Source organism: Vidua macroura, unplaced genomic scaffold, assembly GCF_024509145.1.
Source record: "Vidua macroura isolate BioBank_ID:100142 unplaced genomic scaffold, ASM2450914v1 whyUn_scaffold_217, whole genome shotgun sequence".
Lineage (NCBI taxonomy): Eukaryota > Metazoa > Chordata > Aves > Passeriformes > Viduidae > Vidua > Vidua macroura.
This window is the reverse complement of record NW_026530590.1, coordinates 263-14,255: the sequence shown is the minus strand read 5'-3', so window position 1 is coordinate 14,255 and position 13,993 is coordinate 263. Positions and strand designations below refer to the sequence as shown.

At 58.1% G+C, this 13,993-nt stretch overlaps 1 protein-coding gene across 1 annotated transcript in view; it reads left to right on the top strand.

Annotated features, from left to right (window-relative positions):
- Positions 1 to 13,745, top strand: part of LOC128802931 (chromodomain-helicase-DNA-binding protein 8-like) — a gene marked incomplete at its 3' end in the record, with an annotated part of 45,556 nt that extends 31,811 nt beyond the window's left edge. Inside the window, 12 exon segments of the mRNA XM_053969489.1 lie at positions 1,308 to 1,521; positions 2,859 to 3,054; positions 3,638 to 3,805; positions 5,085 to 5,264; positions 5,826 to 5,936; positions 6,015 to 6,319; positions 7,651 to 7,850; positions 8,757 to 8,886; positions 10,801 to 10,890; positions 12,435 to 12,477; positions 12,479 to 12,539; positions 13,725 to 13,745. Coding sequence (XP_053825464.1) covers positions 1,308 to 1,521; positions 2,859 to 3,054; positions 3,638 to 3,805; positions 5,085 to 5,264; positions 5,826 to 5,936; positions 6,015 to 6,319; positions 7,651 to 7,850; positions 8,757 to 8,886; positions 10,801 to 10,890; positions 12,435 to 12,477; positions 12,479 to 12,539; positions 13,725 to 13,745 — 1,719 coding nt within the window.
- Positions 13,746 to 13,993: the final 248 nt, after the last annotated feature.

The window sequence follows — 13,993 nt, the reverse complement described above, 5'->3', positions numbered from 1 at the left end:
TCGTGGTCACTGGAGGTTCTCGGAGCTGGTTTGATGGAACCATTGCTGGTCAGTGGTGGTCACTCACGGTCAGTGCTGCTCACCTGTGCCTCACCTGTGCCTCGCCTGTGCAGGTGCGGAGGAGCAGATCGTGGTCGAGCTGCAGCAATGGGGGGGTTCCATGGTGATGGTCAGTGCTGGTCACTGCTGGTCAGTGGTGGTCAGTGCTGGTCAGTGCTGGTCACTGCTGGTCAGTGGTGGTCAGTGCTGGTCAGTGATGGTCAGTGGTGGTCAGTGGTGGTCACCTGTGCCTCACCTGTGCAGGTGTGGAGGAGCAGATCGTGGTCGAGCTGCAGCAATGGGGGGGTTCCATGGTGATGGTCAGTGCTGGTCAGTGGTGGTCAGTGCTGGTCAGTGATGGTCAGTGGTGGTCAGTGGTGGTCAGTGCTGCTCACCTGTCCCTCACCTGTGCCTCACCTGTCCGTGCAGGTGCGGAGGAGCACATTGTGGCCGAGCTGCAGCAATGGGGGGGTTCCATGGTGATGGTCAGTGCTGGTCACTCGTGGTCAGTGCTGGTCACTGCTGGTCACTGGTGGTCCCTGATGCTCACCTGTGCCTCACCTGTCCGTGCAGGTGCGGAGGAGCAGATCGTGGCCTCGCTGCAGCAATGGGGGGGTTCCATGGTGATGGTCAGTGCTGGTCAGTGCTGGTCACTGCTGGTCACTCATGGTCACTGGAGGTTCTCGGAGCTGGTTTGATGGAACCATTGCTGGTCAGCGGTGGTCAGTGGTGGTCAGTGCTGCTCACCTGTGCCTCACCTGTGCCTCACCTGTGCAGGTGTGGAGGAGCAGATCGTGGCCGAGCTGCAGCAATGGGGGGGTTCCATGGTGATGGTCAGTGCTGGTCACTGATGGTCAGCGGTGGTCAGTGGTGGTCAGTGATGCTCAGTGATGCTCAGTGATGGTCAGTGCTGCTCACCTGTGCCTCACCTGTCCGTGCAGGTGCGGAGGAGCAGATCGTGGCCGAGCTGCGCGCCTCGCTGGGGCAATGGGGGGGTTCCATGGTGATGGTCAGTGCTGGTCACTGCTGGTCAGCGGTGGTCAGTGATGCTCAGTGATGCTCAGTGATGGTCAGGGCTGCTCACTTGTCCCTCACCTGTGCCTCACCTGTGCAGGTGCGGAGGAGCAGATTGTGGCCGAGCTGCAGCAATGGGGGGGTTCCATGGTGCTGGTCAGTGATGGTCAGTGCTGGTCAGCGGTGGTCAGTGGTGCTCAGTGGTGGTCAGTGGTGGTCCCTGATGCTCACCTGTGCCTCACCTGTCCGTGCAGGTGCGGAGGAGCAGATCGTGGCCGAGCTGCGCGCCTCGCTGCCCGCGCCGCCGCCGCCGGACCTGGCGCTGCAGGCGCTGGTGCGCTCGGCCGGCAAGCTGGTGCTGCTGGACAAGCTGCTGCCGCGGCTGCGCGCCGGCGGCCACAAGGTGCTGGTCTTCTCGCAGATGGTGCGCTGCCTGGACATCCTGGAGGACTACCTCATCCAGAAACGGTCGGGGTTTGGGGGGAAACGCGGGCGGTTTGGGAAAAAACGGGGGGAAAAATTGAAAAAATGGGAAAAAACGGGAAAAAAATGGGGTTTTTTAGGGGAAAGAACGGGGTTTTGGGGGAGGAAATGGGACTTGAAGATCTGCCTGGACATCCTGGAGGAGCAGCTGATCCAGAAACAGTCAGGGTTTGGGGGGGAAAAGCGGGCGGTTTGGGAAAAAACGGGGGGAAACGGGAAAAATGGGGAAAAATGAGGAGAAGATGGGAAAAAATGAGAAAAAAATGGGGTTTTTAGGGGAAAAAATGGGGTTTTGGGGGAGGAAATGGGATTTGAAGATCTACCTGGACATCCTGGAGGAGCAGCTGATCCAGAAACGGTCGGGGTTTGGGGGGAAACGCGGGCGGTTTGGGAAAAAACGGGGGAAACAGGAAAAATGGGAAAAAACGGGAAAAAAATGGGGTTTTTAGGGGAAAAAACGGGGTTTTGGGGGAGGGAATGGGATTTGACGATCTGCCTGGACATCCTGGAGGAGCAGCTGATCCAGAAACGGTCGGGGTTTGGGGGGAAACACGGGCGGTTTGGGAAAAAACGGGGAAATCTGGGGAGCTTTGGATATTTTGGAGCTCCTCAGGGGAGATCTGAGGAGCTTTAGATGTTTTGGGGCTCCACGGAGGAGATCTGGGGATCTTTAGGCGTTCTGGAGCTCCACGGAGGAGATCTGGGGACCTTTGGAGGTTCTGGAGCTCCTTGGAGGAGATCTGGGGATCTTTAGATGTTTTAGGGGCTCCTCAGAGGAGATCTGGGGACCTTTGGAGGTTCTGGAGCTCCTTGGAGGAGATCTGGGGAACTTTAGATGTTTTAGGGGCTCCTCAGAGGAGATCTGGGGACCTTTGGAGGTTCTGGAGCTCCTCAGAGGAGATCTGGCGTCCTTTAAATGTTTTGGGTCTCCATGGAGGAGATCTGGGGAACTTTAGATGTTTTGGGTCTCCATGGAGGAGATCTGGGAATCTTTGGAGGTTCTGGAGCTCCACGGAGGAGATCTGGGGATCTTTAGGGGTTCTGGAGCTCCACGGAGGAGATTTGGTGACCTTTGGAGGTTCTGGAGCTCCTCAGAGGAGATCTGGGGATCTTTGGAGCTTCTGGATCTCCATGGAGGAGATCCGGGGATCTTTTTGGTTCTGGGCCCCTCCACCACCTCGGAGGCCCTCGAGGACCTCCACGGGGACCATTTCTGGTGCCTCAACCTCCTCCCGAGAAGCTCCCGGAGCCTTCCGGCGGGTTCCCGGCGCGGTCGGTCGCGGCGACGGGCCCGCGGTGACGGCGCCGCGTCCCCCCCCCAGGTACCCGTACGAGCGCATCGACGGGCGCGTGCGCGGCAACCTGCGGCAGGCGGCCATCGACCGCTTCAGCCGGCCCGACTCGGACCGCTTCGTCTTCCTGCTGTGCACGCGCGCCGGCGGGCTCGGCATCAACCTGACGGCCGCCGACACCTGCATCATCTTCGACTCCGACTGGAACCCCCAGAACGACCTCCAGGTGCGCCCCCGCCCAGGGCTGGGGGCCTGGGGCGGGGTCTGGGGACGTGGGGTGGGGTCTCACCGGGGTTTGGGGACGTGGGGTGGGGTCTAACCAGGGTTTGGGATCATGGGGTGGGGTTTGGGATCACGGGATGAGGTTCTCCAGGAGTTGGAGATCACGTGATGGGATCTACCAAGGGTTTGGGATGTGTGGTGGGGTCTATCAAGGGTTTGAAGTGGTGCGGTGGAGTTTGGGGTGGTGGGATGAGGTTCTCCAGGAGTTGGAGATCATGGGATGGGATCTACCAAGGGTTTGGGATGTGGGGTGGGGTCTGACCAGGCTTTGGGGTGGTGGGGTGGAGTTTGGGGACATGGGGTGGGGTCTAACCAGGATTTGGGGTGGTGGGGTGGGGTTTGGGATCATGGGATGAGGTTCTCCGGGAGTTGGAGGTCACGTGACGGGATCTACCAAGGGTTTGGGTTCACAAGGTGGGATCTACCCGGGGTTTGGGACCCACCCAGGCCCGGAGCTCCGCCACGCGCCGGGGCGGGGCCGGCGCCCCCCGAAGGTCCCCCCCGGCGACGTGGCCGCGTCCCCGCAGGCGCAGGCGCGGTGCCACCGCATCGGGCAGAGCAAGGCGGTCAAGGTCTACCGGCTGATCACGCGCAACTCCTACGAGCGCGAGATGTTCGACAAGGCCAGCCTGAAGCTGGGCCTGGACAAGGCCGTGCTGCAGTCCATGAGCGGCCGCGAGGGCAACATCGCCGGGGTCAGCCCGCGGGCGGGGCCGGGCGGGCGGGCGAGGTCCGCGTGCTCCCAGATCGGGGGCTCCACGTTGGGGCTCTCTGAGGGTCTCCAAGTTGGGGTTCTCCAAGTTGGGGTTCTCCAAGATTGGGTCTTCCTAAGTTGAGGTTATCCCAAATTGAGGTTCTTCCAGTTGAGGTTCTCCAAGTTGAGGTTCTCCAGGTTGAGGTTCTCCAAGTTGAGGTTCTCCAAGATTGGGTCTTCCTAAGTTGAGGTTATTCCAAGTTGAGGTTATCCCAAGTTGAGGTTCTTCCAGTTGAGGTTCTCCAATTTGAGGCTCTTCATGTTGAGGTTCTCCAAGTTGAGGTTCTCCAAGATTGGGTCCTCCCAAGTTGAGGCTTTCCCATGTTGAGGTTCTTCCAGTTGAGGTTCTTCAAGTTGAGGTTCTCTAAGATTGGGTCGTCCCAAGTTGAGGTTTTCCCAAGTTGAGGATCTTCCAGTTGAGATTTTCCATGTTGAGTTTCTCCAGTTGCGTCCCCCCAGTTGCGTCCCCCTAGTTGAGTTTCTCCATTTTGAGTTTTTCCAGCTGAGTCCCCCCAGTTGAGTTTCTCCATGTTGAGGTTCTCCATTTTGAGGTTCTCCCAGTTGATGTTCTCCATGTTGACTTTCCCCAGTTGCGTCCCCCCCGTTGAGTTTCTCCATTTTGAGGTTCTCCCAGTTGATGTCCATGTTGAGTTCCCCCAGTTGAGGTTCTCCATGTTGAGTTTGTCCCAGTTGATGTTCTCCATGTTGAGGTTCTTCCAGTTGATGTTCTCCATGTTGAGTTTCCCCAGTTGATGTTCTCCATGTTGAGTTTCCCCAGTTGATGTTCTCCATGTTGAGGTTCTCCCAGTTGAGTTTCTCCATGTTGAGTTTCCCCAGTTGATGTTCTCCATTTTGAGGTTCCCCCCAGTTGAGTTTCTCCAGTTGAGTTTCTCCATGTTGAGTTTGTCCATTTTGAGGTTCTCCCAGTTGAGGTTCTCCAGTTGAGTTCCCCCACGTTGAGTTTCTCCATTTTGAGGTTCTCCCAGTTGATGTTCTCCATGTTGAGTTTGTCCCAGTTGATGTTCTCCATGTTGAGGTTCTCCCAGTTGAGGTTCTCCAGTTGAGTTTCCCCAGTTCAGGTTCTCCATTTTGAGGTTCTCCCAGTTGATGTTCTCCATGTTGAGTTCCCCCCAGCTGCGTCCCCCCAGGTGACCCCAGGTCCCCGGCGCCGCCGGCCCCCGCGGCCGCGCGGTGCCAGCCCCTGCGCCGCCGCCCCGCAGATCCAGCAGTTCTCCAAGAAGGAGATCGAGGACCTGCTGCGCAAGGGCGCCTACGCCGCCATCATGGACGAGGACGACGAGGGCGCCAAGTTCTGCGAGGAGGACATCGAGCAGATCCTGCTGCGCCGCGCCACCACCATCACCATCGAGAGCGAGGGCAAGGGCTCCACCTTCGCCAAGGTGAGCTTTGCTGGGGCTGGAGATGGTCCAGGTGGGTCCAGGTGGGACCAGGTGTGTCCAGGTGAGCTTTGGTGGGGCTGCAGATGGTCCAGGTGTGTCCAGGTGAGGTTTGGTGGGGCTGGAGATGGTCCAGGTGGGTCCAGGTGGGACCAGGTGTGTCCAGGTGAGCTTTGCTGGTCCTGGAGATGGTCCAGATGGGTCCAGGTGAGCTTTGCTGGTCCTGGAGATGGTCCAGGTGGGTTCAGGTGAGCTTTGGTGGGGCTGGAGAAGGTCCAGGTGCGTTCAGGTGAGGTTTGGTGGGTATAGAGAAGGTCCAGATGCGTTCAGGTGAGGTTTGGTGGTCTTAGAGAAGGTCTGGGTGTGTCCAGGTTGGTCCAGATGGGTCCAGGTGAGCTTAGGTGGGGCTGGAGGAGGTCCAGGTTGGTACAGGTGTGTCCAGGTGCGCTTCGGCGGTCCTGGAGCGCCTCCGGGTGCGTCCAGGTGACCTCGGTGGCCACGGCGGAGGTTCCTGGCCGCGGTCGCCACCCCGGCGGCCCCGGCTGAGCGCTGCCCCGCCCCCAGGCCAGCTTCGTGGCCTCGGAGAACCGCACGGACATCGCGCTGGACGACCCCAACTTCTGGCAGAAGTGGGCCAAGAAGGCCGACCTGGACCTCGACCTGCTCAACAGCAAGGTGGGCGCGGCCGCCGGGGGCGTGGCCGCCTGGGGCGTGGCCACCGTGGGCGTGGCCGCTGACCGCCGTGCCCCGCAGAACACGCTGGTGATCGACACGCCGCGCGTGCGGAAGCAGACGCGGCACTTCAGCACGCTGCGCGACGACGACCTGGTGGAGTTCTCGGACCTGGACAGCGACGACGACCTGGAGCGGCTGGACCGGGCCACCCGCTCGCGGCGCGGCCACCAGCACCAGCACGGCGGCCACCAGCAGGGCCAGCAGCAGCAGCAGCAGCACGGCCACGCCCAGCACGGCCCGGCCGCGCCCGCCGCTCCGGCCGCGCCGGCGCCCTTCGGGAGGAGCGACTGCGTGCGCGTGGAGAAGCACCTGATGGTCTACGGGTGGGCGCGGGCGACGCCCGGGGGGGCGGGCGGGGCTTGGCGGCCTCTCGGTGACCCCGCGTTGGGCGGCGGCGTTCCTCGACGTCTCGTTGTCCCCGCTGGGCGTTGGCGCCCTTGTTGAGGTCACGTCGATCTCGTTGACTCCTCATTGACCGTTGCTTGAGTTGACTCAACGTTGACCTCGTTGAGTTCTCATTGACCATTGATTCAGTTGAGCCAACGTTGACCTCGTTGAGTTCCCATTGACCGTTGATTCAGTTGACCCAACATTGACCTCGTTGAGTTCCCATTGACCGTTGATTCAGTTGACCCAACATTGACCTCGTTGAGTTCCCATTGACCGTTGCTTGAGTTGACTCAACGTTGACGTCGTTGAGTTCTCATTGACCGTTGGTTCAGTTGACTCAATGTTGACCTCGTTGTGTCTTTGTTGACCGTTGATTCAGTTGACCCAATGTTGACCCCGTTGAGTTCTCATTGACCATTGGTTCAGTTGACCCAACATTGACCTCGTTGACCCCCCGTTGACCATTGGTTGAGTTGACCCAATGTTGACCTCACGTTCTCATTGACTGTTGGTTTAGTTGACCCAACGTTGACCTTGTTGAGTCCTCGTTGACCGTTGTTTCAGTTGACCCAATGTTGACTTTGTTGATCTCTCATTGACCATTTGTTGACCCAACATTGACCTCGTTGACTCCACATTGACTGTTGATGCTGTTGACCCAACGTTGACCTCGTTGACTCCACGTTGACCGTTAATTGAGTTGACCCAACATTGACCTCATTGACCCTCCGTTGATTGTTGATGCCGTTGACCCAACAATGACCTCGTTGGCCCCAATTGACCCCCAACGACCGTTTGTTGACCCCGTTGACCCAGTGTTGACCCTGTTGACCCCATGTTGACCCCATTGACTCCATGTTGACCCCGTTGACTCCTCGTTGACCGTGGGTTCAGTTGACCCAATGTTGACCTCATTGACCCCCCATTGACTGTTGACACCGTTGACCCAACGTTGACCTCGTTGGCCCCAATTGACCCCGTTGACCATTTCTTGGCCGCGTTGACTCCATGTTGACCCCGTTGACTCCATGTTGACCCCGTTGACTCCTCATTGACCGTGGGTTCAGTTGACCCAATGTTGACCTCGTTGACCCCCCGTTGACTCTTGACACCGTTGACCCAACGTTGACCTCTTTGGCCCCAGTTGACCCCGTTGACCGTTTCTTGACCCCATTGACTCCATGTTGACCCCGTTGACTCCATGTTGACCCCGTTGACTCCCCGTTGACCCCGCTGACCCCCGGGTGACCGCCGGCCGTTGCAGGTGGGGCCGCTGGCGCGAGCTGGCCGCGCAGGGCCGCTTCAAGCGCCGCCTGTCGGAGCGCGACGTGGAGAGCCTGGGCCGCGCCATCGTCCTCTTCTGCCTGCGGCACTTCCGCGGCGACGACGGCACGCGCGCCCTGGCCTGCGCCCTGCTGGCCCCCGGCCACAACGGCCGCGCCCGGCCCGCCCTCGGCCACCCCGGTGAGCGCCGCGCGGGGTTTGGGGACACCTCGGGTGGGTTTGGGTCATTTCGGGTGGGTTTGGGTCACTTTGGGTCATTTTGCGTCACTTTGGGTGGGTTTGGATCAATTCTGGTGGGTTTGGGTCACTTTGGGTGGGTTTGGGGACACCTTGGGTCGCTTTGGGTCACTTTGGGTGGGTTTGGGTCACTTTGGGTGGGGTTCGGTAATTTTGGGTCACTTTGGGTCACTTTGGGTGCGTTTGGGTCGCTTTGGGTGAGTTTGGGTCACTTTGGGTCACTTTGGGTGGGTTTGGGTAATTTTGGGTGGGTTTGGGTCACTTTGGGTCATTTTGGGTCACTTTGGGTCACTTTGGGTCACTTTGGGTGCATCTGGAGCTGTCCGGGCTCCTGGCCCCGCTGACCGCTCTCTGTCCCCCCCCACTGACCGCCCCACTGGCCACTGCCGTGTCCACCCCGCTGACCACTTGGTGTCCCCTCTGCTGACCATTCCACTGACCGCTGCCATGTCCACTCTGCTGACCTCTGCTGACCGCCCTGCTGACCGCTCCACTGATCGTTCCACTGACCGCTGCCATGTCCACTCTGCTGACCACTCCACTGACCACTCCACTGACCGCTCCACTGACCGTCCTGCTGACCGCTCCACTGATCGTTCCACTGACCACTCCACTGACCACTCTGCTGACCACTCCACTGACCGTCCCGCTGACCACCCCACTGACCGTCCCGCTGACCACCCCACTGACCACTCCACTGACCACTCCACTGACTGTCCCGCTGACCACCCCGCTGCCCGCTCCACTGACCGCTGCCATGTCCACCCGGATGACCACTCCGCTGACCACCCCGCTGACCGCCCCGCTGACCGCTGCCGTGTCCACCCCGCTGACCTTGGGGCTCCGCAGGCGCGGCGTCGCCGGCGCTGCCGCGCGGCCGCAAGGGCAAGAAGGCGCCGAAGGTTCCGGAAGCGCCGGCGGCCGAGTGGCTGCTGCAGGACGAGGGCTACCGGAAACACCTGCGGCACCAGAGCGGCAAGTGCGTGCCCACTTCCGGATTTGGGGTCATTTCTGGGGGTTTTGGGTCATTTCTGGGGGTTTTGGGGTCATTTCTGGTGGTTTTGGGGTCATTTCTGGGGATTTGGGGGTCGGTTCTGGTGGTTTTGGGGTCGTTCCCGGTGGTTTTGGGGCTACCGGAAACACCTGCGGCACCAGAGCGGCGAGTGAGTCCGGAGCGGGGATTTGGGGTCATTTCTGGGGATTTTGGGTCATTTATGGGGTTTTTGGGTAATTTCTGGGGTTTTGGGGTCATTTCTGGGGGTTTTGGGGTCGTTCCCGGGGGTTTGGGGCTACCGGAAACACCTGCGGCACCAGAGCGGCAAGTGAGTCCGGAGCGGGGATTTGGGGTCATTTCTGGGGATTTTGGGTCATTTATGGGGTTTTTGGGTAATTTCTGGGGTTTTGGGGTCATTTCTGGGGGTTTTGGGGTCGTTCCCGGGGGTTTGGGGCTACCGGAAACACCTGCGGCACCAGAGCGGCAAGTGAGAGCCCGATTCCAAATTTGGGGTCATTTCTGGGGATTTTGGGTCATTTCTGGGGGTTTTGGGGATTTTGGGTCATTTCTGGGGGTTTTGGGCATTTTGGGGCAGTTTCAGGTTTTTGGGGCAGTTTCGGGTTTTGGGGGCAGTTTTTGGGGCGGTTTTTGGGGCAGTTTCAGGTTTTTGGGGCAGTTTTTGGGGCGGTTTTTGGGGCAGTTTCAGGTTTTTGGGGCAGTTTCGGGTTTTTGGGGCAGTTTCGTGTTTTTGGGGCAGTTTCAGGTTTTTGGGGCAGTTTCAGGTTTTTGGGGCAGTTTTTGGGGCGGTTTTTGGGGCAGTTTCGGGTTTTTGGGGCAGTTTTCGGGTTTTGGGGACAGTTTCGGGTTTTTGGGGCAGTTTTTGGGGCGGTTTTTGGGGCAGTTTCGGGTTTTTGGGGCAGTTTCGGGTTTTTGGGGACAGTTTCGGGTTTTTGGGGTGGTTTTTGTGCCTTTGGGGCGGTTCCGGGCAGGGACACACCCTGACCGTGCTGTCCGTGTGTCCGTGCCGTGTCCGTCTCTGTGTCCGTCTGTCCCTCCCGTGTCCACGTGTCCGTCCCATTGTCCCTGTGTCCACGCCGTGTCCGTCCCGTGTCCGTGTGTCCGTGCCATTGTCCGTGTGTCCGTTCCGTGTCCGTCTCTCTGTCCGCGTGTCCGTGTGTCTCTCCCGTGTTTGTGTGTCCCTCCCGTGTCCGCGTGTCCGTGTGTCCGTGTCCGTCTCTGTGTCCGTGTGTCCCTCCCATGTCCGCGTGTCCGTGCCATTGTCCGTGTGTCCGTGTGTCCGTCCCGTGTCCGTGCCATTGTTCGTTTGTCCGTCCCGTGTCCGTCTCTCTGTCCGCGTGTCCGTGTGTCCCTCCCGTATTTGTGTGTCTCTCCCGTGTCCATATGTCCGTCCCGTGTCCGTGCCATTGTCCGTGTGTCCGTGCTGTGTCCCTCTCTCTGTCCGCGTGTCCGTGTGTCCGTCCCGTGTCCGTGCCATTGTCCGTGTCCGTGTGTCCATCTCTGTGTCCGTGTGTCCCTCCCGTGTCCGTGTCCGCGTGTCCATGCCATTGTCCATTTGTCCCTGCTGTGTCCGTCTCTGTGTCCGTGTGTCCGTCCCGTGTCCGTGTGTCCGTCCCGTGTCCGTGTGTCCGTCCCGTGTCCGCGTGTCCGTGTGTCCGCGTGTCCCTCCCTTGTCCGTGTGTCCCTCCCTTGTCCGTGTGTCCGTGTGTCCGTGTCCGTGTGTCCGTCCCTTGTCTGTGTGTCCGTCCCGTGTTTGTGTGTCCGTCCCTGTGTCCGTGTGTCCCTCCCGTGTTTGTGTGTCCGTGCCGTGTCCGTGTGTCCGTGTGTCCGTCCCGTGTCCATGTCCGCGTGTCCGTGTGTCCGTCCGTGTGTCCGTGCCAGGCTGCTGCAGCGGCTGCGGGCGCTGCACGTGCTGCGCCATGACGTCATCGGCGCCGAGGCCGAGAAGGTTCTGGGCGGGGCCAGCGCCAGGTGAGCCCTGGGGCGGATCCCGGGGGAGGATTTTGGGGGGTTTTGGGGGATTTTGGGGGATTTGGGGGGAGTTTGGGGGGATTTGGGGGGGATTTGGGGTTTTTTTGGGGCGAGTTTGGGGTTTGGGGTGGTTTGGGGGGATTTTGGGGTTTTTTGGGGGGAGTTTGGGGTTTTTTGGGGGATTTGGGGGGAGTTTGGGGTTTGGGGAGGTTTGGGGGGGATTTGGGGAGATTTTTGGGAGGGTTTGGGGGGATTTGGGTGGTTTTGGGGTGGTTTGGGGGTTTTTGGGGTGGTTTGGGAGATTTTCTCCTCGATTTTGGTCCCCCGACCCCGTTTTTGGGGTCCCTTTTCCCATTTCGGGGTCCCTTTTCCCATTTTCGGGGTCCCTTTTCCCATTTTTGGGTCCCTTTTCCCATTTTCGGGGTCCCTTTTCCCATTTTTGGGTCCCTTTTCCCATTTTTGGGTCCCTTTTCTCCCGTTTTCGGGGTCCCTTTTCCCATTTTCGGTGTCCCTTTTCCCATTTTTGGGTCCCTTTTCCCATTTTCGGGGTCCCTTTTCCCATTTTTGGGTCCCTTTTCCCATTTTTGGGGTCCCTTTTCCCATTTTTGGGTCCCTTTTCCCATTTTTGGGTCCCTTTTCCCATTTTTGGGTCCCTTTTCCCATTTTCGGGGTCCCTTTTCCCATTTTCGGGGTCCCTTTTCCCATTTTTTGGGTCGCTCTTCCCATTTTTGGGGTCCCTTTTCCCATTTTTGGGGTCGCTTACGCCGTTTTTGGGGTCCCTTTTCCCGTTTTCGGGGTCCCTTTTCCCATTTTTGGGTTCCCTTTTCCCATTTTTGGGTCCCTTTTCCCATTTTCGGGGTCCCTTTTCCCATTTTTGGGTCCCTTTTCCCCGTTTTCGGGGTCCCTTTTCCCATTTTCGGGGTCCCTTTTCCCATTTTTGGGTCCCATTTCCCATTTTCGGGGTCCCTTTTCCCATTTTCGGGCTCCCTTTTCCCATTTTTGGGTCCCTTTTCCCATTTTTGGGTCCCTTTTCCCATTTTCAGTCCCCATTTTCCCATTTTCAGTCCCCATTTTCCCCATTTTGGGGTCCCTTTTCCCATTTTTGGGTCCCTTTTCTCCCATTTTCGGGGTCGCTGACCGCCGTTTTCGGGGTCCCTTTTCCCATTTCCCGGGGTCCCTTTTCCCATTTTCGGGTCCCTTTTTCCCATTTTCGGGGTCCCTTTTCCCGATTTTTTGGGTCCCTTTTTCCCATTTTCGGGGTCCCTTTTCCCATTTTTGGGGTCCTTGACACCGTTTTTTCAGTCCCTTTTCCCATTTTTTGGGTCCCTTTTCCCATTTTTGGGTCCCTTTTTCCCATTTTCGGGGTCCCTTTCTCCCATTTTTGGGTCCCTTTTCCCATTTTTGGGGTCCCTTTTCCCATTTTTGGGTCCCTTTTCCCATTTCTTGGGGTCCCTGACCCCGTTTTTTGCGGGTCCCTTTTCCCGTTTTCGGGGTCGCTGACGCCGTTTTCGGGGTCACTTTTCCCATTTTCGGGGTCCCCCCAGCGAGGTGCACATCTGGATCCCGCTGCTGGAGCAGCCGGAGGCGCCCCTCGGCCTGGTGGGACCCCGAGGCCGACAAGTCCCTGCTCATCGGGGTCTTCAAGCACGGTACGGCACCGGGCACGCGGAATTCCCGAATTCGGGGAATTTGGGAACGCGGGAAATCCGGGAATCCGGGAATTCGGGAACGCGGGAGTTCCAGAATTCAGGAATTTGGGAGTTCCGGAGCTCGGGAACGCGGGGATTTCGGGAAATCCGGAATTCGGGAATGAGGGAATGTGGGAATCTGGGAGTTCCAGTATTCGAGGAACCCAGGAGTTCCAGAATTCAGCAATTCGGGAATTCCGGAACTCGGGAACGCGGGGATTCGGGATTCAGGAAATCCGGAACTTGGAAATTCCGGAATTCGGGAATGTGGGAATCCGGGAGTTCCAGAATTCGGGAACCCGGGAATTCCAGAATTCAGCAATTCGGGAATTCCGGAACTCGGGAACTTGGCAATTCCAGAATTCGGGAACTCGGGAATTCCAGAATTCGGGAATTCCGGAACGCGAGAATTTGGGAGTTCGGGAATTCAGGAACGCGGGAATTCCATATTTGGGAATTCGGGAGTTCGGGAACCCGGGAATTCCAGAATTCAGCAATTTGGGAATTCCGGAAAGTCGGGGAACTTGGCAATTCCGGAATTCGGGAACGCGGGAATTCGGCAATTCGAGAACCCGGGAAATCCGGAATTTGGGAACTCGGGAATTCGGGAGTTCCAGAATTCAGCAATTCAGGAATTTGGGAATTCCGGAACTCGGGAATTGGGGAATTCCAGAATTCCAGAATTCGGCAAGTTGGGAACTTGGGAATTCGGCAGTTCCGGAATTCAGGGAATTCTGGAATTCGGCAATTCAGGAACTCGGGAATTCCGGAACTCGGGAATTTGGGAATTCCAGAATTCGGGAACCCAGGAGTTCCGGAACTTGGGAATTCAGCAATTCGGGAATTTGGGAGTTCCAGAATTTGGGAACACGGAAATTCAGGAACCCGGGAATTCTGGAACTCAGGAATTCGGCAACTTGGGAATTCGGGAATTCCAGAATGCGGGGATTTGGGAACCCGGGAATTCCAGAATTCAGCAATTCAGGAATTCCGGACTTCGGGGATTCGACAATTTGGGAATTCGGGGGGGCTTTGGGGTTATTTTGGGGTTATTTCGGTGCGTTTTGGGTGATTTTTATGGTTTTTTTGCCGTTTTTTGCTGTTTTTGTTAACGGATCCATTTTGGGGCGGATTTGGGGGTTTCAGGGTACGAGCGGTACCACACCCGTGGGGGCAGGAGCCTGCCCCGGGCTGTGGGGTTATTTTGGGGTTATTTTGGTGTATTTAGGGTTATTTTAATGGGTTTTTTTTGCCGTTTTTTTGCCGTTTTTTTTGCCGTTTTTTGCTGTTTGTGTTAACGGATCCCGTTTTGGGGCGGATTTGGGGGTTTCAGGGGTACGAGCGGGTACCACACCCATGGGGGCAGAGCCTGCCCCGGGCTGTGGGGTTATTCTGGGGCTATTTCAGTGCATTTT